The sequence below is a fragment of the Scyliorhinus canicula genome, chromosome 4, assembly GCF_902713615.1.
Source record: "Scyliorhinus canicula chromosome 4, sScyCan1.1, whole genome shotgun sequence".
NCBI classification, from domain to species: domain Eukaryota; kingdom Metazoa; phylum Chordata; class Chondrichthyes; order Carcharhiniformes; family Scyliorhinidae; genus Scyliorhinus; species Scyliorhinus canicula.
The window spans coordinates 89,523,811-89,550,895 of NC_052149.1; the positions used below are offsets into that span (position 1 = coordinate 89,523,811).

At 43.2% G+C, this 27,085-nt stretch overlaps 2 protein-coding genes across 3 annotated transcripts in view; one reads left to right on the forward strand and one right to left on the reverse strand.

The window, feature by feature from the left end:
- Nucleotides 1-20,318, reverse strand: part of slc30a7 (solute carrier family 30 member 7) — an 80,388-nt gene extending 60,070 nt beyond the window's left edge. Inside the window, exons 1-2 of one of the 2 annotated variants that reach the window (XM_038794747.1) lie at nucleotides 20,167-20,318; nucleotides 19,899-20,000 (exon numbers count right to left, since the gene is read on the reverse strand). In XM_038794747.1, coding sequence (XP_038650675.1) covers nucleotides 19,899-20,000; nucleotides 20,167-20,246 — 182 coding nt within the window. In that variant the 5' untranslated portion in view covers nucleotides 20,247-20,318. The remainder of the gene's footprint in view (nucleotides 1-19,898; nucleotides 20,001-20,166) is intronic. The other variant, XM_038794748.1, reaches the window with a different exon arrangement.
- A 3,615-nt stretch (nucleotides 20,319-23,933) lies between these two features.
- The window catches only part of extl2 (exostosin-like glycosyltransferase 2), a 31,696-nt gene continuing 28,544 nt past the window's right edge, over nucleotides 23,934-27,085 (forward strand). The window contains exons 1-2 of the mRNA XM_038794749.1: nucleotides 23,934-24,027; nucleotides 26,005-26,417. Of these exons, the coding sequence (XP_038650677.1) occupies nucleotides 24,023-24,027; nucleotides 26,005-26,417 (418 nt within the window). The 5' untranslated portion in view covers nucleotides 23,934-24,022. The remainder of the gene's footprint in view (nucleotides 24,028-26,004; nucleotides 26,418-27,085) is intronic.

The window sequence follows — 27,085 nt, forward strand, 5'->3', positions numbered from 1 at the left end:
GTACCTGCATACTAGTTTTCTGAAATTCATGCACATGGACATCCAGACCCCGCTGCACGGAGCACCTTGAAGTTTCCAAAAGAGAAAATGCTAGAAAATCAGGTCTGACAGCATTTGTAAGGAGAGAAAAGAGCTAACATTTAGAGTCCAGACAACCCTTCGTCAAAGCTAAAAGGGTCACCTGGACTCAAAACGAGATCTCACTTATTTCCTTACAGATGCTGCCAGACCTGCTGAGATTTTCCAGCATTTTCTCTTTTGGTTTCAGATTCCAGCATCCGCAGTGATTTGCTTTCACCCTGAAGTTTCTCTCCATTTAGATAACACTGATATGGACCTGTTGGACTGCATTGCCTGCATTTATACCATAAATACATATTAAGAAGTTTTACAATGCCAGGTTAAAGTCCAACAGGTTTGTTTTAAATCACTAGCTTTCGGAGCACTGCTCCTTCCTCAGTGAATGAAGACGTATGTTACAGAAACATATATAGTGACAAAGTCAAAGATGCAAGACAGTGATTTGAAACAAACCTGTTGGACTTTAACCTGGTGTAGACTTCTTACTGTGCTCACCCCAGTCCAATGCCTGCATCGCCACATCGTAAATACATATAGCAAACAGTGCTATAAAAATGCAATTTGTTTTTAACAGTGGTCACTCAATTTAGCCTCTTATTTATTAAACCATTTTGAGCGCCACGGCATTTAAATCCTTCTTAATAATTACCAATTCAAAACTGCGCTGAAGCATTAAAGCTCAGCATACAAAGGAGGATTGATTTGCATCAGTTTATGGTGAAGAACTCTGCAGACTTGCCTCCTGCTTTACAAGGCAATCGTTCCCAAAATATTAATATTTCATCTGCATCTTTTATCCTTGAAGCAGTTTAAGAAGGCACCTCACCACCATCTTTTCAAAGGAAAATCATGGATGGGGAATAACTGCTGGCCTTGCCAGTGACACCCAGATCCCATGGATGGATATAAAAAGACAACCAAGTCCATTATTTAGGCACCAAGGGATCCATGCTTTACAAATACGTTACTGTTGCTATCATGGCAAGTATATTACTTTTGCTATCATTGCTCCTAAAAGTGATTGCTGAATACTCGACCAATCTCAGCACATATGCAGATAACCAATAATCACAACAGCCAGGTCCAGGTTTGCTCATGAATCTATGCTGAGTTTTGCGATCTCACTCAAAGTAGCAGGTAGAGCTTCAGAAGTGGTTTGATTAAATCAGTCAATAATAGGTTGAGATTTGAAGGTCAAAAAGTCACAGATATGCATGGTCAAATTATATGCGTGAATAATGATCACATTTGTAAATGCCAGAAGTCACTCAGCACCTCCAAAACCTCATCCCAGGGAGGAACCATTGCCTTTAGGATTTGGGTCAGGAGGGGGCTGGAGATGAAATGGAAAGAGAATAATGGTAACATCTAAAAATGATGAACATTTGATTATATCTAGAACAAAGTTTTTCAACAGACTTTTTCAGAAATGTTTTTAAGCTAATAATGATGGTCTCAGTCCTGTGGAAGGGCAGAACAATTTAGGGGTACAGGTCTACAAACATTAATGATTTCTGGTTCATAAGATCATGGAATTCTTAAGGTTTATTGAACATAAAAACGGAGATGACATAAATAAAATATAGGAGCAATAGTGTGAGCAGCAACAATGTGCTTACGGCAGAGTGGATCCCATGGTTTCTTAATTAAATGAAATAGAGTTGCTCATCTATGGGGTCTGGGTGTCACTGACGAGGCCAACATTTATTGCCCATTCATAATTCTTGAAAAGGTTGTGGTAAGCCGCCTTTTTGAAATGCCTCAAGGATAAAAGTTGCAAATGCAATGAGACAAAATGTTAAACACATCTTTTTGTGGCAAAATTTAATTGCAGAAGAGGGGATGAGTATCGACAGATTTGTTTACCATAAACTGATGCAATAAAGTACGAATAAGACCCTAGGTAAGTGTAATCTGTGCAGTATTGGGCTCCACACTATAGGAAGGATTTAGGCTCAAGGGTACAACCCAGATCCACTAGAATGCCATCTGTATGAGGTTTGCAAATACAAAAAACTTGGAAAACTGATCCTTTTAGTCAGCAGAACAGGGATTACTGGACAATAAGTGTTCTGACCAAAGCCCATCAACTTAAAGCTTTAGCCTCTCCACAGATGCTGAGCATTTCCAGTTATTTCTGCATTTATTTCACATTTCCAGTATCCACACTATTTTGCTTTTGTAATTCAATTGTTCTCTATTATGAAGGGTAGTTGAACAAGGGAAACTAGCTTTCAAAACTAAACAGATGGACGGATAGTGCAAATAAAATGAGAGTAGAATAGTACAGCGCAGAACAGGCCCTTTGGCCCTCGATGTTTTGCCAAGCATTGTCTGAAACCAAGATCAAGCTATCCCACTCCCTGTCATTCTGGTGTGCTCCATGTGCCTATCCAATAACCGCTTGAAAGTTCCTAAAGTGTCCGACTCCACTATCACAGCAGGCAGCCCATTCCACACCCTAACCACTCTCTGAGTAAAGAACCTACCTCGGACATCCCTCCTATATCTCCCACCCTGAACCTTATAGTTATGCCCCCTTGTAATAGCTATATCCACCCGAGGAAATAGACTGAATGTCCCCTCTATCTATCCCCCTCATCATCTGTAAACCTCTATTAAGTCGCCTCTCATCCACCTCCGCTCCTATCCAGCAAACCAGGCAGCATCCTGGTAAACCTCCTTTGCACCCTTTCCAATGCTTCCACATCCTTCCTATAGTGAGGTGACCAGAACTGCACACAATACTCCAAATGTGGTCTCACCAGGATCATGTATAGCTGCAGCATAACCCAGCGGCTCTTAAACACAAGCCCCCTGTTAATAAACGCGAACACACTTCTTCACGGCTCTATCCACTGGAGTGGCAACCTTCAGAGATCTGTGGACATGAACCCCAAGATCTCTCTGTTCCTCCACAATCCTCAGAACCCGGCCGTTGACAATATGATCCATGCAAATAAAAATAAATATGATCTGATGGCCATTACAATGTTATGGGCCAGGGTTTAGAGAACACCAAAGTATATCATGGAGTTCAACTGATCCACAACTTTTAATAGATTGTAGTTATGGGGAGCACAAGGGCCCAGTTTACAGGTGTGATGCAGAGATCTAAAGTATTTTTAAAACAAAAATATTTATTCTATGAATCCAGTTAACATTTTATAAACCCACAGTAAACAACTTACCAACTACCAACACTGATAACCCCCCAAAAAGATACAGTACTCTATAGGTAACTCTTAGTAACTTTTCTAACAACATCCATAAGCCAAAACACTTTTTAACAAAGACAGTAGGTTTGAATTCTCCAAGGAGAACATTTCTCACTTTTAAATTATCAAGTGATCTAAACACCTTGTTTAACATGAGAGAGACCAGTATACATCTGCTTGGTTTGAATGCAGCTCTCCAACGGAAAGCAAAACTAAAACACAGAGCCAAAAAGAGCTTCCAGCTCACTGCAGCCATTTGATAAAACACACTTTTCTTAAAAGGACTCTCACATGACAGAGACACAGCTGCAGGGTGACTCAGACCTGGACCCGAGTATTGAAGGGCACATGACATTTAGGGAGATAGGAAAAGGTGCTAATTGGTGATGATATTAGCACAGTAGAGAAGGATGACCCAAGTTCAGGGAACCAGGGTATAGACGTGGTTTGGATAGAGATCAGAAATCGTAATGGTACAAGTCACTTGTGGGAGTGGTGTACAGGCCCCCTAACAGTAACCAAATGTTAAGACAGGAAATAACGGGAGCTTGACAGAAAGATACAGCAATAATCATCGGAGATTTTAATCAACATTTCGACTGGAAAAATAAGATTGGCTAAGGTAGCCTAGATGAGAAGTTCATAGAATGTCTTGGTGCGAGTTTCTTAGCAGCATGTTCTGATGCTAACCAGAGATCTGGCTATACTAGATCTGGTATTGTGCAACAAGTTAGGATCAAATAATGACCTCAAAGCAAAGGTACCCTTATGTAGCAGTGATCATAATATGACTGAAGTTTACATTTAGTTTGATGAAGACGAGTGGGTCCAAGACTGGTATATTAAATGTAAATAGGGACAATTATGAGACATGAAAACTGGGTTAGCAAAGCTCGGAACTGGCAAATTAGGTTAAGGGATAGGTCAATACAGATGCAGTGACAGGCTTAAGGGGACATTTCAGAATACACAAAACCGATACATTCCAACAGAAAAGAAAATTCCAAGAGGAGGACCCGTTATCCGTGGCTAACTAAAGGAGTTGACGATAGTGTCAAACTGAAATAAAATGCATATAATTGCACAAAGATGAATGGCAGGTCAGATGTTTGCTCACGGTATTCAAAATAACAAAGAGTTACTAAAACATTAAGAGAAAAAAAAATTAGAGTATAAGTGAAAGCTTGTTTTCTCCATACCGATCTTCATCCCCAAAGTCTTTTTCCAAAACGCAAACAGTCTAATCATGGCGTTTGTGTGTGGGGGCTAAGAACCCGAGAATCCCCAAACCGACATTGCAAAGAAGGAAAATCAAAGGGAACTTGGCTTTACCAAACGTACAATACTACCACTGGGCAGCAGCGGCAGAAAGAACGAGGGGATGGGTACAAGAACCCGGCACAGATTGGGTACAAATGGAGGAGGCCTCCTGTAAAGGAACAACCCTTCGGGCCCTGGCTACAGCAGCACTCCCACCCCCCTCAACAAGATACACAACGAGCCCAGTGGTAGCGGCCATGCTGAGAACGTGGACCCAGCCGAGACAACACTTCAGGATAACTAAAATGTCCCCCATGGCCCTCATATACGGCAATCACAGATTCCCCCCAGCCACCTTCAAAAGATGGAGGCACACTAACGGTTAGGGACTTCTACGTACGGCACAGATGGCGACACTGGACAAACTAGCAAAAGGACAAGAAACAAATCACCTCGAAATAAAATGTTTCCTTCGCAAAGAGATAATAGGGTACCCCAGAAACCATATTACTAGAATACCCGATAGGCACAAGCAATGAGAAGGGAGGGGGGGGGGGGGCTATGTGGGAAAATATACAGAAAGTTACTGGACAAAGCTCGAACACCACTGGACGAGACCGGAGAAAAATGAGAGGACGAACTGGGGACAGCGGTAGGGTGAGGATTCTGGAACGAAGCACTGAGCAGGGATAACTCCACCTCCTCCTGCGCATGGCTCAGCTTAATGTAGCTCAAAGTAGTGTACAGAGCGCACCTGACCAGAACCCGAATGAGCAGGTTCTTCCCGGAGGTGGAGGGTAAATGTGAACAGAGGGGCCCAGACAACCAGACCCACATGTTCAGGGCTTGTGCGAAACATGCTGGGTTCTGGGCGGCCTTCTCCAAGGCAATGTCCAAGGTTGTGGGGGTGAGGGCGAACCAATGCCCGTTAATGGCAATCTTCGGGGTATCAGAGCAGCCAGAGCTACACATGGGGAAGGGGGCTAACGGCCTTGCTTTCGCTTCCCTATTCGAACGCTGGAGAATCCTGCTCGGCTGGCGGTCAGCAGCTCCACCCACAGCTACAGACTGGCTCGCTGACCTTGCGGAATTTCTCCACCTAGAGAAGATAAGTATGCCATCCGAGGTTCGGAGGAAAGCTTCCTGGATACTTGGGGGCAGTTTGTTGGCCTGTTCCAAAACCTGTTTGAGGCCAGCAATGAGTAGTAAGTCCGGGGAGGAGGAGGGGGAGGGGAGGGAGGGAAGGGGGAGGGGGAGGGGGGGCGGGACGCGACCACAACAAGGGCTTCTTTAAATATACAAAAAGGAGGCCAAAGTGAACGTGGGCCCCTTAGAGAACGATACTAGGGCAATAATAATGGGGAACCAGAAAATGGCAGAGGAGTTAAACAGATACTCTGTCAAGTCTTCATGGTGGAAGACACTAATAACATTCCAAAAGTATTAAATAATCAAGGGGTAGGGGGGTGCGGAAGAGAAAGAGAGGAAATTAATACAATAACAAGCACAAGGGGAAAAGTACTAGCGAAACTAATGGGTCTAACGGCCGATAGGTCCGCTGGGCCTGATAGCTTGGATCCCAGGGATCCCAGGATATTAATGGAAGTAGCTACGAAGATAGCGAATGCCCTAGCAGTAATCTTCCAATAATCCTTCAATTCTGGAAAAGTTGCAGAGGACTGGAATACTGTCAATGTAAGAACGTTATTCAAAAATGAAGACAAAAAAAAACTATAGTCTAGTTAGTTTATCTTCTGTCACTGGGAAGTGTTACTGAGTCCATTATAAAGGATGTAATAGTAGAGAATTTAGAAATGCACAACATAATTAAGCAGACTCAGCATGGCTTCATGAAGGGGAAATCATGCCTGACAAATTTAGTAGAATTCTTTGAGGTATTTTCAGGATTGAAAACTGTAACTGGTGGAGCACCACAGGGATCAGTGCTTTGCCCACAATTATTTACAATATATATTAACGACTTGGAGGAGGGAAGTGAATATACTATTGTCAGGTTTGCGGATAACACTAAATTAGGTGGGAAGGTACGTGGTGAGGATCACACACAAGAGTCTACAGAGAGATATAGAAACGTTCGGCACGGTAGCACAGTGGTTAGCACTGTTGCCTCACAGCGCCAGGGTTCCGGGTTCAATTCCCGGCTTGGGCCACTGTCAGAGTGGAGTCTGCACTTTCTCCCAGCGTCTGCGTGGGTTCCTCCGGATACTCCGGTTGCCTCCCACAAGACCCGAAAGACAGGTTTGTTAAATGAATCGGACATTCTGAATTCTCGGTGTACCTGAACAGGCATCATAGTGTGGCAACTGGGGGATTTTTACAGTAATGTCATTGAAGTATTAATGTAAGCCTACTTGTGACACTAACAAAGATTATGTGAGCGGACAAAAACTTGACAGATGGAATAGAACAGGAAAATGTGAAGTTATGCACTTAAGAGCTGAATACTATTTAAATGGAAAAAGTCTAATAATAGCGAAGTCCTGCTAAAACTATACAAGGCACGAGTTAGACCACACCTGGAATACTGTGAACAGTTTTGGTTCCCTTACCCAAGAGAAGATATATTGGCATTGAAGGAAGACGGAGAAGGCTCACGAGGTTGACCCCAGGGGTATGGCGGGATTTTCTTAGGAGGGTAGGCTAAGTAGGTTGGGCCTGTACCTATTGGATTAAAGAATAAGAGATGACGTTTTTGAGACATATAGGATTCTCAGGGAGCTTGACAGGGTAGATGCTGAGATGTTTCTTCTTGTGGGAGAGTCTAGGACCAGAAGGCACAATCTAGACTAGGGGATTGACCATTTAAGATAGAGATGAGGAGGAGAAATTACTTCTCTCAGAGAGTGGCAAATCTGTGGAATATTTGACCACAGTGGGCTGCAGAGGCTGGGTCATTAAAGGCTGAGACAGACAGCTGTAAGGGAATCAAGGGAATAAGGTAGGAAAGAAGAGTTGAGGATTATATCAGATCAGCCATGATCTCACTGAATCGCAGAGCAGACTCAATGGGCCGAATGGCCTACTTCTGCTACTGTGTCTTATGGTCAGTCCACATGGAAAACAATGTCAGGATTGGACAGAGTCAGCATGGATTTACGAAAGGGAAATAATGCCTGACAAATCTACTCGAATTCTTCAAGGATGTAACTAGTAAAGTTGATGAGGGGGAGCCAGCAGATGTGGTTTATTTGGACTTTCAGAAGGCTTTCAACAAGGTCCCACACAGGAGATTAGCATATAAAATTAAAGCGCATGGAATTGAGAGTAGTATGGAGATTTTTAGAAAAACTGGTTGACAGACAGGAAACAAAGAGCAGGAATAAAGTGGCAGGCAGTGACTAGTGGGGTGCCACAGGGATCAGTGCTCAGACCTTGCTATTCACAATGTATATTAATGATTTACATGAGGGAACTAAATTACATGAGGGAACTAAATGTAATGTCAAAGAATTTGCAGATGACACAAGGTTGGGTGGGAGGCTGAGCTATAAAGAGGATGAAGAGATGTTTCAGTGTTGTTTGGACAAGTTGAATGAATGGGTGAACGCTAGGCAAATGCAATATAACGTAGATAAATGCAAGGTTATCCACTTTGGTAGCAAAAGCACAACGGTAGTTTATCTGAATGGCTATAGATTGAGAGAGGGGAATGTGCAGAAACCCGGGTGGCCTAGTACACCAGTTGCTACAAGTAAAAGCAAGCATACAGGTAGGTGCAGTCGGCGGTGAAGGCGGCAAATGGTATGTTGGCATGCATAGTGAGAGGATTCAAGGACAGAAGGAGGGATGTCCTGCAGATATACAGGGCCTTGGTGAGACCACACCTGGAATAGTGTACACAGTTTTGGTCTCCTTATCTGAGGAAGGATCCATAGAATCCCTACAGTGCACAAGGAGGCCACTCACCCCATTGAATCTGCACTGACCCCCCACCCGAAAGAGCATTCCATCTAGGCCCATTCCCCAAGCCATAACCGGCCGCATCGATTACGGCCAGTTCATCTAACCTGCACATCTTTAAACTGTGGGAGGAAACCGGAACACCAGGGGGAAACCCCACAGACACAAGGAGAACATGCAAACTCTACACAATGACCCAAAATCAAACTTGGGTCCCTGGCGGTGAGGCAGCAGTGCTTGTGTTCCAGAACTTCCTGCACTCCTAGCCAAGCTGTTCTAGTACAGTTACAACACTGGCATTTACCTGCCAATATGGAAGATTGGTTTAACGCACTGGGCTAAATCGCTGGCTTTTAAAGCAGACCAAGGCAGGCCAGCAGCACGGTTCAATTCCCGTACCAGCCTCCCCGAAGAGGCGCCGGAATGTGGCGACTAGGGGCTTTTCACAGTAACTTCATTGAAGACTACCCGTGACAATAAACAATTTTCATTTCAGATTGCCTGGTTATATCCTGGAGACAAGAAACAGGATAAATCCAATTACTTCCCTATCAGACTACTCTCCTTTATCAGAAAAGTTATGGAAGGAGTCATCAACAGTACTATCAAGCAGCACTTACTCAGCAATAACCCGCTCACGAACGCTCAGTTTGGGTTCCGTCAGGGTCACTCGGCTCCTCACCTTATTACAGCCTTGGTTCAAACATGGACAAAAGAGCTGGATGCCAGAGGCGAGGTGAGAGTGACTGCCCTTGACATCAAAGCAGCATTTAACCGAGTATGGCATCAAGGAGCCCCGGCAAAACTGGAGCCAATGGGAATCGGGGAAACTCTCCGCTGGTTGCAATTATATCTGGCACAAAGGAAGATGGTTCTGGTGGTTAGAGGTCAATCATCTCAGCTCAGGACATCACTGCAGTAGTTCCTCAGGGTAGCATACTAGGCCCAATAATCTTCAGCTGTTTCATCAATTACCTCCCTTCCATCAGAAGGTCAGACGTGGAGATATTCATAGATGACTGCACAACGTAGGTAGAGAGTGAAGCTCATGGGGTTAATTAAGTTGGATTGAATAGCTGGCACAGTGGTTAGCACTGCTGCTTCACAGTTGCAGGGACCCGGAATCAAATCCGACCTCGGGTGATTGTCCGTGTGGAGTTTGGATTTTCTCCCCATGTCTGTGTGGGTTTCCTCCGGGTGTTCTGGTTTCCTCCCACTGTCCAAAGATGTTCAGGTAAGGTGGATTGGCCAGTTAGGTCGATTGGCCATGCTAAATTGCCGTTTAGTGTCCAAAAGGTTAGGTAGGGTTATTGGTTTAGGGTGGAGGCGTGGGCTTAAGTGGGGTGCTCTTTTCAAAGGCCGAATGGCCTCCTGCACTGTAAATTCTATGATTCTATGTTCAGCACCATTCAGATAACGAAGCAGTTTGTATCCAAATGGAGCAAGACCTGGACAATAGAACATAGAACATTACAGCGCAGTACAGGCCCTTCGGCCCACGGTGTTGCACCATCCTGTGAAACCCTTCTAAAGTCCCTCTACACTATTCCCTTATCGTCCATATGCCTATCCAATGATCATTTGAATGCGTTTAGTGTTGGTGAGTCCACTACTGTTGCAGGCAGAGCATTCCACGCCCGTACTACTCTTTGAGTAAAGAACCTGCCTCTGACATCTGTCCTATATCTATCGCCCCTCAATTTAAAGCTATGTCCCCTCGTGCTGGACATCACCATCCGAGGAAAAAGGCTCTCGATGTCCACCCTATCTAATCCTCTGATCATCTTGTATGCCTCAATTAAGTCCCCTCTTAACCTTCTTCTCTCTAACGAAAACAGCCTCAAGTCCTTCAGCCTTTCCTCATATGATGTTCCCTCCATACCAGGCAACATTCTTGTAAATCTCCTCTGTACCCTTTCCAATGCTTCCACGTCCTTCCTATAATGTGGCGACCAGAACCTCACACAATACTCCAAATGCGGCCGCACCAGAGTTTTGTACAACTGCAACATGACCTCATGGCTCCGAACTCAATTCCTCTACCAATAAAAGCTAACACACCGTACGCCTTCTTAACAACCCTCTCAACCTGGGTGGCAACTTTCAGGGATCTATGGACATGGACACCGAGATCTCTCTGCTCGTCCACACTACCAAGAATCTTACCATTAGCCCAGTACTCTGCCTTTCTGTTATTCCTTCCAAAATGAATCACCTCACACTTTTCTGCATTAAACTCCATTTGCCACCTGTCAGCCCAGCTCTGCAGCTTATCTATGTCCTTCTGTAACTTGTAACATCCTTCTGCACTGTCTACAACTCCACCGACTTTAGTGTCATCTGCAAATTTACTCACCCATCCTTCTATGCCCTCCTCCAGGTCATTTATAAAAATGACAAACAGCAATGGCCCCAAAACAGATCCTTGTGGCACACCACTAGTAACTGGACACCAGTCAGAGCATTTCCCATCAACTACCACTCTTAGTCTTCTATCAGCTAGCCAATTTCTGATCCAAACTGCTAAATCACCCTGAATCCCATGCCTCTGTATTTTCTGTAATAGCCTACCGTGGGGAACCTTATCAAACGCTTTACTGAAATCCATATACACCACATCAACTGCTTTACCCTCATCCACCTGTTTGGTCACCTTCTCGAAGAACTCAATGAGGTTTGTGAGGCACGACCTACCCTTCACAAAACCATGTTGACTCTCTAATCAAATTATTCCTTTCCAGATGATTATACATCCTATCTCTTATAAACCTTTCCAAGACTTTCCCCACAACAGAAGTGTAAGGCTCACTGGCCTATAGTTACCGGGGTTATCTCTACTCCCCTTCTTGTACAAGGGGACAACATTTGCTATCCTCCAGTCCTCTGGCACTATTCCTGTAGACAAAGATGACTTAAAGATCAAAGCCAAAGGCTCAGCAATCTCCTCCCTAGCTTCCCAGAGAATCCTAGGATAAATCCCATCCGGCCCAGGGGACTTATCTATTTTCACACTTTCCAGAATCGCTAACACCTCCTCCTTATGAACCTCAAGCCCTTCTAGTCTAGTAGCCTGTATCTCAGTATTCTCCTCGACAACATTGTCTTTTTCCTGTGTGAATACTGACGAAAAATACTCATTTAGCACCTCTCCTATCTCCTCGGACTCTACGCACAACTTCCCACTACTGTCCTTGACTGGCCCTACTCTTACCCTAGTCATTCTTTTATTCCTGACATACTTATAGAAAGCTTTAGGGTTATCCTTGATCCTACCTCCCAAAGACTTCTCATGTCCTCGCTTGGCTCTTCTTAGCTCTCTCTTTAGAGCCTTCCTAGCTAACTTGTAACTCTCAAGCGACCCAACTGAACCATCACGTCACATCTTCACATAAGCCTCCTTCTTCCTCTTGACAAGTGATTCAATATCCAGGCTTGTTACATTTTCGCAACACAAGTTCCAGGCAATGACCATCTCCTACAAGAGAGGATCTAACCATCGCTCCATGACATTCGATAGCATTGCCATCACATTCTCCCTCAATCAGCATCCTGGGGATTACCATTCATCAGAAACTGAACTGAACTGAACTAGCCATTTTAATATTGTGGTTACCAGAGCAGGCCAAAGGCTAGGCAAGTAACCGACCTCCGGGCCACCCAAGCCTGTCCATCATCGACAAGGCACAAGTCTGGAGTGTGATGGAATACTCTCCACTTGCCTGGATGAGTGCAGCTCCAACAACACCCAAGAAGCTCAACACCAGGGTGGCACAGTGGTTAACACTGCTGCCTCACGGTGCCGGGTACACGAGTTCAATTCCAGGCCTGAGTCGCTGTCCGTGTGGATTTTGCACATTCTCCCCGTGTCTGCTTGAGTCTCACCCCCACAACCCAAAAAGATGTGCAGGGTAGGTGAAGTGGCCATGCTAAACTGCCCCTTAATTTTAAAAAAAAATTGGGTAGTCTAGATTTATGAAAAAAAGCGCAACATCATCCAGTACAAATCAGCCTGCTTGATTGCTACCCCTTTCACAAACATTCAATCCCTACACCACCGATGAACAGTGGCAGCTGTGTGGATCATCCACAAGATGAACTGCAGGTACTGCTAAGGTTACTTAGGCAGCACCTTCCAAACGCACCTCCACAACCTAAAAAGGACAAGAGCAGCAGATACCCCACCACTTGGAGATTCCCCTTCAAGTCACTCAGCACCCCGACTTGGAAATATATTGCCTTCTCACTGTCGCAAAATACTGGAACTCCCTAACAGCACTGTGGGTGTACCTACACCTCAGGGACTGCAGCGGGTCAAGAAGGCAACTCACCACCACTTTCTGAAGGGCAAATAGGAATTGTCAATAAATACTGGCATACGCCCACAACCCCATGTGAGGGACTGTTCACCACACAGATTCCAGGGATGGCAAGACTGATGTAGGAAGAGGGATCGAGTCAATTAGGGTTATATTCGCTAGGGTGCAGCACAGGATCCCAGCCCCAGGTCAATGTCCGTGTGGTCCCCCACAACCCAAAGACGTGCGGCATTGGTGGATTTGCCACGCTAAATTGCCCGTTATTTGTAAAACAAATGAATTGGGTATTTCAAATTTTAGAAAAAAAGTTATAGTCGCTGGAATTTAGAAGTATGAGGGGGGATCTTACAGAACCTGACAAAATTCTAACAGGGCTAAACAGGTTAGATGCAGGATTGAGGGCAAAAGATTATATGTTTTCAAGGAGTTGGAGCAGCAGATACCCCAGTTGGAGAGAGGGGGAGAGATTGTTTTTGAAAGTTAACAAAGTGAGCACGAGTCCTATATAAAGTGAGTCTGGGGAATTAATGATGGAAAATAAAGATAACAGATATTTTGTATCAGTCACTATAGAGCTTACAATTAACATCACAGAAATAGCTATAAATCAGGAAACAGAAGGGAGCGAAGAACCCAAGAACATTGCAATCACCAGTGAAAAGCAAAGTGTTGGAGCCGTGGGCTGACAAACCCCAGATCCAGATGAACTTCATCCTAGGGTCTTAAAATAAGTGGCTTGTGGGATAATGGAGGGTTGGTTTTAATTTCCCAAAATCACCTAAATTTGGGGATGGTTCCATTAGATTGGAAAACAGTGAATGTAACTCCTTTATTCAAGAGGAAGGTCGAAATCAGGAAACTGCAAGCCAGTTAGCAAAATATCTATGGAAAATGTTAAAATTATTATTAAAGACGTTACAGCAGGACATTTGGAAAAAATTAAGGTAACCAGGCAGTCAACATGGTTTTGGGCAAGAAAAATCTTGTTTAACCAATCTATTGGGAGTTATTTGACATAACGTGCTGTGGATAATGGGGAACTGGTGGATGTACTGTACTTGGATAGAAATTCTACAGTGCAGAAGGAGTTCATTTGGTCTATTGAGTCTGCATCGACCCTCTGAAAGAACACCCTAACTAGGCCTACTCTCCCGTCCCATTCCCACAACCTCCAACCTACACATCCCTAAACACTAAGGGGCAATTTTATCATGGCCAATCCACCTAACTTGCACATTTGGATTGTGGGAGGAAACCGGAGCACCAGGAGGAAACCCACACAAGCCCAGGGAGAAAGTGCAAACTCTCCACACAGACAGTCACCCAAGGCTGGAAATGAACCCAGTCCCTGGTGCTATGAGCAAGCAGTTTCACACACTTCCACTGTTTAGGGATAAAATATTGTCATGGGCAGAAGATTTCCAACAGCATTTGATAAGGTACGAGATCAAAGATTATTATGGAAAATAAAAGCTCATGGTCAATCATACAATGCAGAAGGAGGCCATTTGGCCAATCTAGTTTGCACCGACCCTCTGAAAGAGCACCCCACCCAGGCCGACCCCCAGCAACCCCGTAACCAGACCTAACCATTATATACCATGGGGTAATTTAGCATGGCCAATCCACCTATCCTGCACATGTTTGGCGGCAATCAAACCTGGGTCCTTGGTGCTGCAAGGCATCAGTGCTAACCACTGTGCCACCATGTAGGAGATAAAAATATTGTCATGGACAGAAGACTGGCTAGACTAGTAGGCATATATGGGTCTTTTTCTGTTTGGCAAGATGTAATGAGTGGTTTGCCACAGGGATCAGCGCTGGGGCCTCAACTTTTTATTATTTATATAAATAACCTGACTGAAGTGACTGAAGGCATGGTTGTTAAATTTGCTGATGACACAAAGATAGTTAAAAAAGTTATGAGGAGGACATAAAGAAGCTAAAGGGGATTATAGATAAGTAGGCAAAGATCTGGCAAATGGAGCATAATGTGGGAAAATGTGTAACTTCATTTTCGCAGGAAGAATAAGAAATAACATATAATCTAAATGGTGAGAGCTTGCAGAGGACTTTGAAGCAGAGGGATTTGGGTGTCCTAGTGCATGAATCACAAATGGTTGGTATGCAGGTGCAGCAAATAATTGGCAACGCTAATAGAATTGTTGTATGGGGAATTGAACACAAAAGTAGGGAGGTTCTGCTACCGTTATACAGGGCATTAATGAGACCACATCTGGGGTAAGGAGTACGGTATTGGTGTCCTGATTTAAGGAAGGATGTAAATGCACTGGAAGCAGTGCAGAAAAGGTGTTAGACTAATACTTGGAATGGGAGAGTTGGCTTCTGAAGAAAGGTTCACAAGGGTGTATCTGCTGAAGTTTAAAAGGAGAAGAGGGGACTTTATTGAAATATACCAAACCTTGAGGGGTCTTGACAGGGTTGATATGGAGAGAATGTTTCCTCTTGTAGGAGAATTTGCAATTCAGGGTCACTTTTTAAAATAAGGGGTCGCCCATTTAAGAAAGAGACGCTGGGAATTTCTTACTCTCAGAGGGTCGAGACACTTTGGAATCCTCTTCCTCAAAGGGTGGTAGAAGCAGAGTCTTTGAATATGTAGGAACAGACTTTTCAGTAGTGGAGGAGCCAAGAACATGGGGACACAGTTGCAAGCTTAAATGCAATAAATTTACAAATACATTGGGTAAATTACTTTCAAGAGTTGTGGAATACAGCTCCAATGTCAGTACATAGGAACTAGGATCGTAAGTAGGCAATTCAGCTCTTCAAGCCTTCTCCGCCATTCAATCCGATCATGGTTGATCTCTTCCTGGTCTCAAATCTACCTCCCGATCTGTTCCCCATGTCCTGTTAACCCATTTTTAAAAAAATCAGAAATATATCTATCTCCTTCTTGAAACCATTTAATGACTCAGATTCCACCACACTATGGGGCAGCAAATTCCACAAATTCACCACCCTCTGCGAGAAACAGTTGCTCCTCATCCCAGTTCTAATTCTGCCGCCTTACAAGGGGGAACATTTGGTCTGTGTTTACTTTACTTTATTAATCCCTTTTACTATTGTATAAACCTCAATCAGATCTCCTCTCATTCTTCTAAATTCCAACAGGTATAAGCCCAAATAGTTTAATCTCTCCTCATATATCAACCCTTTCATTCCCTGATCAATCTGGTGAATCTCCTACGAACTGCCTCCAATACCACCACATCCTTCCTCAAATAAGGAGGCCAAAACTGGATACAATACTCCAGATGTCTCACCAACACCCTAAAACAATTGCAACAACACTTCTCTATTTTTATACTCCAGTCCTTTTGCAATAAACATTTAACATTCCATTTGCCTTTTAAATTATATATTGCACTGGCATACTAACTTTCTGCGATGCATCAACAAAGAAATCCAGATCCCTCCGCCCAGAAGCATTTTGAATCTGCTTTCCATTTAGATAATAATTTGCCTTTCCTATCTTTTGGGCCAAAATGGATGACCTCACACTTACCTACATTAAATTCCATCTGCCAAATTTTAGCCCAATCCCCTCGCCTATCTATATCCGTCTTTAAAATCTTTATCTTCCCTTCAATGCCTGCTTTCCCATCTATTTTAGTACCGTCCGCAAATTTTGCTGTTACACTCTGTCCCGGCTTGCAGATCATTTATATAGATTTTGAACAGTTGGGATCCAAGCACTGACCCCTGCGGCACCACACTAGTTACAGTTTGCCAGCCAGAGAAGGACTCATTCATCCCGATCCTCTGCTTTTTGTCAGTCAGCCAATCGAGTACTCTGCCCCCAATTCCCTGCAATCTCACCTTCTGGATCAGTCTTTTATGCGGCACCTTGTCAAACACCTTCTGGAAGTCTAGACATACTACATCCACAGGTTTCCCCTTATCCACCTTGCTGGTTACATCCTCAAAGAACTCAAGCAAGTTTGTCAAGCATGACTTACCCTTCATAAAACAATGCTGACACTGGTGGATCAAGCTTTGTCTTTCCAAATGTTCAGTCATCTCCTCCTTAAATGACTGATTCCAGCAACTTCCCCACCACCAGTCTATAGTTTCCTACTTTTTGACTCTCTCCCTTTTTGAATAGGGGCGTCACATTGGCAAGTTTCTAATCCACTGGGACCTTTCCAGAATCCAAGGATTTCTGAAATATCATAACCAATGCATCGACCACTGTCTCTGTTGCCACCTCCCTTAATACCCTAGGGTGCAGGCCATCAGGTCCTGAAGACCTATCTGCCTTTAATCCCGTTAGTTTATTCAATACCGTCTCCCTAATGATAGCTATTGCACCAAGTTCCTCTGCATTAACTGTAGATTTTGGAAATGTTTTATTACCTTCTACCGTGAAGACAGAGGCAAAATATTGGTTCAGTGCCTCCACCATCGGTGTTCCCCATTATTACCTCACCAGTATCGTCCTCTAAAAGGTCAACATTTACTTTAGCTATTCTCTTCCTCTTGATATACTTATAATGAAATGAAATGAAAATCGCTTATTGTCACGAGTAGACTTCAATGAAGTTACTGTGAAAAGCCCCTAATCGCCACATTCCAGCGCCTGTTCGGGGAGGTTGTTACGGGAATCGAACCGTGCTGCTGGTCTGCTTTTAAAGCCAGCGATTTAGCCCAGTGTGCTAAACAGCCCCTTATAGAAGCTATTGGTATTGGTATTTAGGTTTTCTGCTAGTTTCCTTTTGAAGTTCATTTTCGCTCTTTTGATTTCATTTTTAGCAACCTTTTGCTGAACCTTAAAGGTCTTCCAATCCTCCAGCTTACCACAAGCTTTTACAGTATGGTATGCCCTCATTTTTGCCTTCCTCGACTTGTTTAGCCACAAAACGTTTTTCACCCTTTTACAATTCCTCTTCCTTTCAGGAATATACTTTAAATGAGACGTATTTAAATTTCTCCCTGAACATCCGCCATTATTCCTCAACTTTCCTACCCTCAATTATTTGTGCCCAGTCTACTTGGGCCAACTCTTTCCTCAGGCTTGTATAATTACCTCTGACCAATACTAGTGTGGCACTCTGCCCTCTCTCGCTCAATCTGAATTTGAATTCTAGCATATTGCGATCACTCCTTCTAAAAGGATCCTGAACGACAAGACTATTAATCAACCTTTCTTTGTTACATAATACTAAATCTAAAATAGCCTACTCCCTGGTTGGTTGCATGACATATTGCTCTAAGAAACAATCCGTCATACACTCTATGAAATCTCCTCCCACAGATTTTTTTCCTCGTTTTTATTTACACCCAGATCAATTCAACATTTTGCCTCTTAGTGCCAAGATAATTTCTTAATCCAACTTAGATGTCATTAAAAAAACTTTTTATAGTGTACCCAATTCATTGTTTCCAATTAAGGGGCAATTTAATGTGGCCAATCTACCTACCCTGCACATCTTTTGGGTTGTGGGGGCGAAATCCACGCAAACACAGGGAGAATGTGTAAACTCCACACGGACAGTGACCCAGAGCCGAGATGGAACCTGGGATCTCAGCGCCATGAGGCAGCAGTGCTAGCCACTGCACCACCATGCTGCCCTTGATGTCATCTTTAACCAATAAAGCAACTCCACCTCCTGTTCTATCCGGTCTATTCATTCGGAATAAGTACCCTTGGACATTCACCTCCCAGTCCAGTCCTTCTGCAATCATGTTTCAGTGATTCCCACCAGATAATATCCATTTGTGCCGTCAGCTCGTTGACCTTATTCTGACTACTACATGCATTTAGGTTCAAAGCTTTTAAATATACCCTACTGATTTGTCTTTCCCTTGCAGGATGTTCTTGTGCACTGCGCTTTTCATACATTCTGACCTCCTTCATTAATTTCTGATAGCCTCATCCCCAACTTTCACTGCCAGTCACCTTGCATTTTAATTTTTTTTACATTTCCTACCCCCTCCATAGTCATTAGACTGACCTGCCTATTCATCCTATTAACATCTACCTTCTCCTCGCATGCTGACCTGCTCCTTTGGTTCCCATTAACCATTATACTTCTTGTAGTTTTACCCTTCTGGTCGAGGCAGAAACTAGATCAACATTCAAGATTACTTTGACAAACAAATACAGGAGCAGGTGGGTAAATATGGTTGGAACTGTCTGCTCCCAGAGAGGTTAAGTTCCACCAGAGGCTAGCTAGGCTTAATGGTCTGTTTCTATTTTGTAACTTGTTTGTATTTTAATGCTTTGCAAACAAGGAAAGAAAAATCAGCTGGCAGCTGTGGCTCATTTGGTAACACTCTTTCCTTAAGATTGTGAGTTCAAGCCCAACTCCAAGGACCTAATCAGATGTTCAGGATGACACTTCAGTGCAATGCTGATGGCTAATGGAATGTTTTATTCTTTCTGATCAGATATTGAACCAGGCCTGATCTGTCATGTGGTGGACATAAATGATCCCTGACACCAATTCACAGGGGCGAAGGAAAGTGCTCCTTGGTGTCTGGACCATACTTACACTTCAATCAATATCATAAATGTGTTACATCATTGCTGTGTGCAACTTGGCTGCCATGTTACTGACATCACGACAGTGACCATCACCCTTCAAAAGGTCATAATGCTTTTTGGGACATCTAGACATCATGTGTCCAGGCCAGCAATGATTCCTCAATCAAAAAAGATTAGATGGCTGCTGTACACAACTAGGTTGCCAGGATTATCTCCAAATCAGTGACCATGTTCCACAAGTGACTAACTAGTTATGATGGATTTTGGAACATTGAAATTACATTTATTTTCACAGTAACTTCATTGCAGTGTTAATGTAGGCCTACTTTTGATACCAATAAGATTATTAAAGAAAACTAAATTAAATGTATTTCTTACACATCTAAAATTATCTCACATATATGCCAGAACCAAGTGAAACACTGTATTGTCATTATTGGTCCAGCAACAGATCCCACCGGTGTGTGGACGAGATTGTTTCGTTCCTGGCAATGGGGAAGTACAGTCGGCCCGTGGCTTTTTCCCTCACTTCCTCCTAAGAAACGCGACGTGGCAATGCAGCAGGGCTGGGCCCACTCTGCCCACGGCTCTCACCTGTTGCTCCAGATCCCGTACAGCAGCTCGACGAAAGCGAAGGAGAGGTTCAGCAACAGAAAGAAGAAGAGGTTCCGGGATGTGGAGTCCGACAGGATGGACCTAGGAGGAGGGAAGGCAAATGGAGTCAGTGGGACAGACACAGGCGGCCTGGCACTCACTCCCCAGGCCAGACACAAGGCGCACAACCACCGGTGAAACCGGCCGCGATCACCGTGACCAACGGTCCTCCCCGCGCCTCCTTCCCCACCCCGCTCCAGGCGCTTACCTGAACCAGCCCGAGACCTTCCGCAGCAGATTGAGTCGGGGTGGCTTATACTCATCGTCCTTTATAGAAAGGGGTAACATGGTGAAGTCAAGGCCGCGGCTGCCGCTCCACGGCAACTGTACTGACTCTCGCTGATTGCTGCAACTTCCGGTCAATGCCGTACAGCGAGCAGAACGCAGGCGCAGTGCCGTACGGCGGACCAGTGCAATGCCGTACAACAGACAATGCTGCCATTGTCTTTCCATTCAACTTTCAAGCCTGCTGCTCATTCTGAATGCAACTGCAATGGGAATGCAGAGGGGCATGACCTTGACATAACTTAAACTGCAGCTACACACAGTATTTTATCACGAAATAAAACTCAAATCCAATTTTTATAATTGCGGGGTTAAAAATATTTGAATGGGAAAAGACCAACATTTATTTCCCGAGGGTAGAACAAGATACAGAATTATGACATTTTAAAAATTCAGTTTCTGCCATTTTGGAATGTATAACAATGGAGCAGTCAAAGCCAAAAATAATTTATTTTGGAAATGTTTTGTGTACACTGCTTAAATATTAAAATTAAAGTACTTACTGGAAGATACTGTTTGCTTTTCAATTTTGCACTGTCAAGAATTATCATGCCAAACCTATCTCTGCAATAGAAAATGGTTCTGTTTCCTGCAGAATTGATAGGGGAACTGTGTCAAAAGAAATCAAGTGTTATGAATAGAAGTTCCATCACACTTCTATCAAAGTAGAGTTCACCCACAAGATAAGACTCCAACATTTACAATGATCTGTTCTGGTTGTATTTTTTATTTATGTTAATACAAGTTTAGAGTATCTAACTATTTTATTCCTTTTAAGGGCAATTTAGCATGGCCGATCCACCTACCCTGCACATTTTTTGGGTTGTGGGGGTGAGACCACGCAAACACAGGAAGAACGTGCAAACTCCACACGGACAGTGACCCAGGGCCGGGGTTGAACCTGGGACCTCGGCGGCATGAGACATCAGTGCTAATCACTGAGCTACCGTGCTGCCCTATGGTTGTTTTTTGTAATAACAGATTCAAGGTTTTCAAGTTGGGAACTGGAAATGGTTAAAAATATCAACTTTCCAATTTAATTAATTCGTGCCACATGGCGAGAAATGCGAGTATTTATTGCCCATTCCTAATTGCCCTTGAAGGGAATTTGAGGTCATCCACTTTTCACCTAAAAAGATGGTTTCAAATTTAAACTGCAAAGAAGCAGTGATTTGTAGTCCGAAGAACTTAAATCACTGAAAGCTACTGGGCAGGTTCAAAAATACTTTGAAAGGCTATAGGAGGACAGCATGGGGGCACAATGGTTAGCACTGATGCCTCATGGCGCCTAGGTCCCAGGTTCGATCCCGGCTCTGGGTCACTGTCTGTGTAGAGTTTGCACATTCTCCCCGTGTTTGCATGGGTTTCACCCCCCTCAACCCAAAGATTGTGCAGAGTAGGTGGATTGGCCACACCTAATTGCCCCTTAATTGGAGAAAATGAATTGGGCATTCTGAATTTATTTTAAAAAATAAATGGCTATAGGAATTTGGGGTTTTATTTCAAGGTGATTGGAAAGCAAAGAGTTAAATGTTATGCTATAGTTATATAAGGCTCAAGTTGGACCCATTTAGTGTAGTGCATTCAGTTCTGAACATCACACCATGGGAAGGGATTGTTCTGATCTCAGTCGAGACCTGTATTTTGTTTTAATGTAGATTAAATTCAAAATTCCAGTTATTTACTAAAAGAATAAAGCCTCAGAATTCTATGATTTAAATCAGGAGAATTTTACTGTACAAGAGTCAACAAAGCAAACACTTTATACCATCTGTCCTATACTCCAACATCCACAATAACCATGAATTAACAGGAAAATTGTCAAATATAAACTATAAATTACATGTAAAATGACAGATACAATTAAGATAAATCTTATGGATTGCAGCCTCTTACATCACAAAGATCATCCTCTCTAAAGGGCATTAATGAATTAGTTGAGGTATTACAGCAATTAAACAGCTTCATGGTCACTTTTACTGTTACCTGCTATTGATTCCAATCTAATTCCCAAACTACCAATGTGGAATTTAAACTCCTGCTTTCTGGATTATTAGTCTGGATTTCTGGATTACTAGTCCAGTAGTAACTTTCTGAGTTTTACTCATAGGTAGCACACATGTTTTTTTGTGCTCGAGAAAGCAGTCATTTACAACACAGAAAGCAAAAAAAGACAAGCCAATAAACAAAAGGATTAAACCTAAATGTTTTAATGATCAGAGCCAAAGGAACCAGAAAACAAAATTGTCTGAGCCAGTATCATTTCTACTCTAATAATCTTTATTATTGTCACAAGCACACTGCAATGAAGTTTAATAGATTTCCTAACGTTGAATGCATCCATTTTACATTTTCTAAGAAGCAACTTTGTGAAAATCACAGTAGTTCATTGGTTCATTGGGTAATTGCAGGTTTAACTGAGGAGGAGTTACTATTGTCGCTGAGGAACACATGTCGATGAAGAGGGAAGGGGTGCAAAAATAGTTTCTTGGAGAGTGCTAATGATGCAGGGGTGGAAGAGAAGCCATTGCTGGAGATGCATCAGCTATCAATGGCAAGGTAGAAAAGAAACCAAGCAAGGACGATCCAAGAGAGTTGGACAATAAATGAAATGTCGGAGAAGGATAAGGATGGATGAAGCACCACAGGTACAATCACAGAATATTGTTAACAATTTTGGTTTGGTTAATTTTGCTTGGGGCAATATTATTAGGAGAAATACCTCTCCAAATTTCCCCTGACAAAACCTGGAACCCCAATGAAAAGTTAAATGGGTAGCTAAATGATGGGTTTAGGTATTTCCAGTATAACTTTCCATTCATTGTTTAAGATTAGTCACCTGTCTTTTCTAAAATAACCAAGAAGGATGCATTAGGTTGCTGAAGTGTCACTCACCAAAGATTAGACAACAGTGGCCACTTCTTTGAGGGGATTACAAAACTATAACAAAGAATGAAACATATATACTTAAATAATAATAATATTATGTGTCCACGATACACTGCAGATAACTTTGTTGTCTGTGAACTGTATCTAAGTGTGAAATTGTGATTTATGTATTTTTACTATGAACTGTATGGATACTTAAAGAGAACAGAGGCAGTCTGGTTGCATGAGTGGATGAATAGCAGATGAAATTCAATGCATAGAAGTGTGAAGGATTGAAAGGAGATACTGATTTCAGGTGACTGAGAAAAGAAGTAACAGAGACATGAGAAACCCCCTTTTTACATAGCGGATGTGCTGTCTGAAAGTATGATGAAGACAGATTCAATCATGCCTTTGAAAAGGGAATTTGAAAGGTGAGTTGCTCTTGAATTGGGTCACAAATGGCCTCCTGTGGTCTAACTACTCCATGAAGTTTAACAAAGAAGTTGAAGTTGGAATTGAGGTGGAATGGGCAGCACGGTGGCGCAGTGGTTAGCATTGCTACCCCACAGCGCCCAGGTCAGGTTCGATCCTGGCTCTGGGTCACTGTCTGTGTGGAGTTTTCACATCCCCCCCCCCCCCATTTGCGTGGGTTTCGCCCCACAACCCAAAGATGTGCAGGGTAGGTGGATTGGCCACACTAAATTGGAAAAACTGAATTGGGAATTGAGATGGAATATGCATGCGTCCTGCCGGCTCAGGTGAGATACCTGGGGGGTTGACTGACGCGCGTGCGCGCTGTCGGCCCAGGTGAGACTCCCGCGCCCGCTGGCTGTCGCGCGTGCGCGCTGCCGGCTCAGGTGGGCAGTCGCCTCGCTGGCAGAGAGTATAGACCTGGGGTCGCTGCTGCAATGAGGTGAGAACCGCGGACACGGTTTTGCGATGTTGTAACATCGCTCCCTCCAGCTCGAGATTCCGGCCTGTCACTGATGAAGTTCTCGCCGTTCCTCAAGATCAGAGGAGCGGGTTTAAGGGACGCGGGCCGCGGTGCTGAGGCCTGCTCTCGAGGCTGCTGGGCGGCTGCAGAGAGACGGCAAATGTCGGCTATGTTGAGAGGGTCTGGCCTCTAACTAATTGCTGCGCATCCATGTCGATCAATAAGCCCCACGATTTTTATTCCTTTTTTGCTTTTCCTGTACATAACCTGAGTATATTTATCCATTTTCACGTCTTGGGTGGTTTTGATTGCTTGTATCCCAATTCAACAAGCCATGTTTCTTTGAAAGCTTATTTTCAAACAAATATGAAATTCAGGTAGAGGAACTATGGCGGCTTGATAAGTCAATGATTGCTTTATGTACTCGGCCACTGAAAACAAAACAAAACTTAAGCTGTGTAAACTCTGGTTTCTATGCTTTACTTAGCTTCGCCCCTCCAGGTCATCCAATAAAACTAGCTCTATGTCCAAGTGTGGCTACAGTTTACATTGTTTCAGCCATCTGCACTAGCTTTAGTAGAAAATGCCTTGCATTCTCATTCATGCAAGACAAGTAAATGCACTTCGTGTCTGTTGTGGTTGAAACTTTCATTGTACCCAAGCTGTGGCTGGTCAGTGATTTCAACTAGACAGCACAGCCACTCCTGCTGGAACACGTGTGGATGTTGGGTGAGAACAGGGTGATGGTAATCTTTCACAAACTGAAAATGCACTCACAGTTCGGATACTATCTATGTAGACAGAAGCAGTGTTAATGTTTCAGTTCCATAACAGTCCATCAGAGTTCTCTTTATAAACAGCCTGCCAAAAGATGCTGAATCTATTCTTTTCTGTCTAATTGTAATCGGAGAATTGGCTGCAATTACTTCACATCCCATCTGTGCACTGTTACCTCAGCTGTCCCCCCCCCCCCCCCCCCCCCCCCCCAAACGGATCTATCTGTTGCCCCCTACTATTTCTCAAATACATGCTGCTCATTTGGAAAATCATCTGAAAACAGTGTCACTTTCCACAAATAATGAGATCACCCAACTCTACATCACCACACCTCTCAACACCTCCACTGTCTTTAAATTATCAGACTGCATTTCTGACATCCAGTACTGGATGTGCAGAAATTTCCTTTAAATATTACAAAGACTGAAGTCATTGTCTTCAGCCTCCACCACAAGCTCTCTCATCACTAATCCCATCTCACTCCCTAGCAACTGTCTGAAGCTAAACCAGACTGTTCACAATCTTGTTGTCATACTTGACCCCGAGTTGAGCTATGACCATTTAAAAATTATATTTAATGGACCTTTTATTGCTCACCTCCACTTGCCATTGAGAGGTTTGTGATGAACTGCCTTCTTGAAACTTCCACTCACCTTCATGGCTCAGCCACATGACTTCCTCGATTTTCCTACACAGTGACTGGGTGTATGCCTGGCCTGTGCCAAGTTGGTACATAAACATCCCAGGTCTGTTCGGCATTCACCAATGGAAGTGCTTCCTAAGGTTAAACGGCATTTTGAGCTCTCCATATACCCCTTTGCTGTTTCTCAGCATCAATCCAGTGAGTTCAGGGCTGTCCTACCAGAGTGCCCTCTCCACAATCACCATTGTTGCCATGGAAGAGGGGGACCTTGCAATCCAAAGTTTGGGAACCGCTGTTATAACATATTCCTATATTTTAATTTTTGATGATGGTGGCTGAATAGGATTAAGATATTTTTATAAGTAAAATTTTATTATCCATAATGTTTTTTTATATTGTATTAGTTATGTTCTCTTTGTCTTTCAGCAAAATGGTAAGAGATCTAGGAATTTTATCTTGGATGCAGCAGATGGGTGGTTAGGAGCCTGCACAATTTACCATTCAATTATTTTAAATATTGTACTTGATATCCACAGATTTACAAGGCGACTGTTTGGTGGCAGAACACTTCCCTCTTATTTAGTGATGGCTGTCCTAATTGTCTTTATTGTGGGAGCTGCTCTGACCATGTTATTGCCCAAAGTTGTGGAAAGTGGAGCTGTTGTTGACCGTAGGGAGCAGGTTTACCAGAGAACTGATGCTCAAAATTCCTTCACCATTATCATGCAGTCCTACAACAGGACAGACCTGCTTCTTAAACTGCTGAATCATTATCAGGCCATTCCAAATCTACACAAAATCATTGTGGTTTGGAATAGCGTTGGAATAAAAGTCCCAAAAGACTTGTGGGATTCACTGGGACCACATCCCATCCCTGTTATTTTTAAGGAACAGACTGTGAATAGAATGCGGAACCGACTGGAGCCGATTCTGGAACTGGAAACCAAAGGTAAGGTTTTGTGAAATGTTAAAACACTATTATGTTACTGTTGGGCTCAATTAGCTGCATCTGGTTTTTACCTGTTCTTTCCCCAGTGCTCTTAAATCTATATTAGAGTGTATTTTTGTAACTTGTGTTCAATGAAAACTTTGCATTGGACTCCCTCTCTAAAGGTGTCTTTCTAATCTTTCCTCAGTTACAGTCCACATCTGGTTTTCATATTCTTTTAACTTAATTTCTGAGAAATAGTTGGTGATGTTGAGGTGTTTATTTTTGCAGAAGTGGGTTCAAGGTCACCAAACTTGTGTTTTCAATATTATGATTATAATTAACAAAAGTTAATTCAAACAAATTCTTTCATTATGGTGAAAGATCCAAAAACAAGAAAATATAGTTAAGGCTTAGATAGTTTGGAGTAAGCAGGGCAAAAACCTTTTACGTAAAAAGGTTAGACAGATGCAATAAATGCTGATCTTGCCAGTGATGCCACGCCTCGTGAACGAATAACTAAACAAAAACTGATGTCGCAGGAGGCCATTAAATGGGGAGTATAAATGTGTTCAAAAAGCAAATGCATTTCTAGAGCAAAGATTGGGTTGGATTGGATTTGTTTATTGTCACGGATACTGAGGTACAGTGAAAAGTATTTTTCTGCGAGCAGCTAAACAGATCATTAA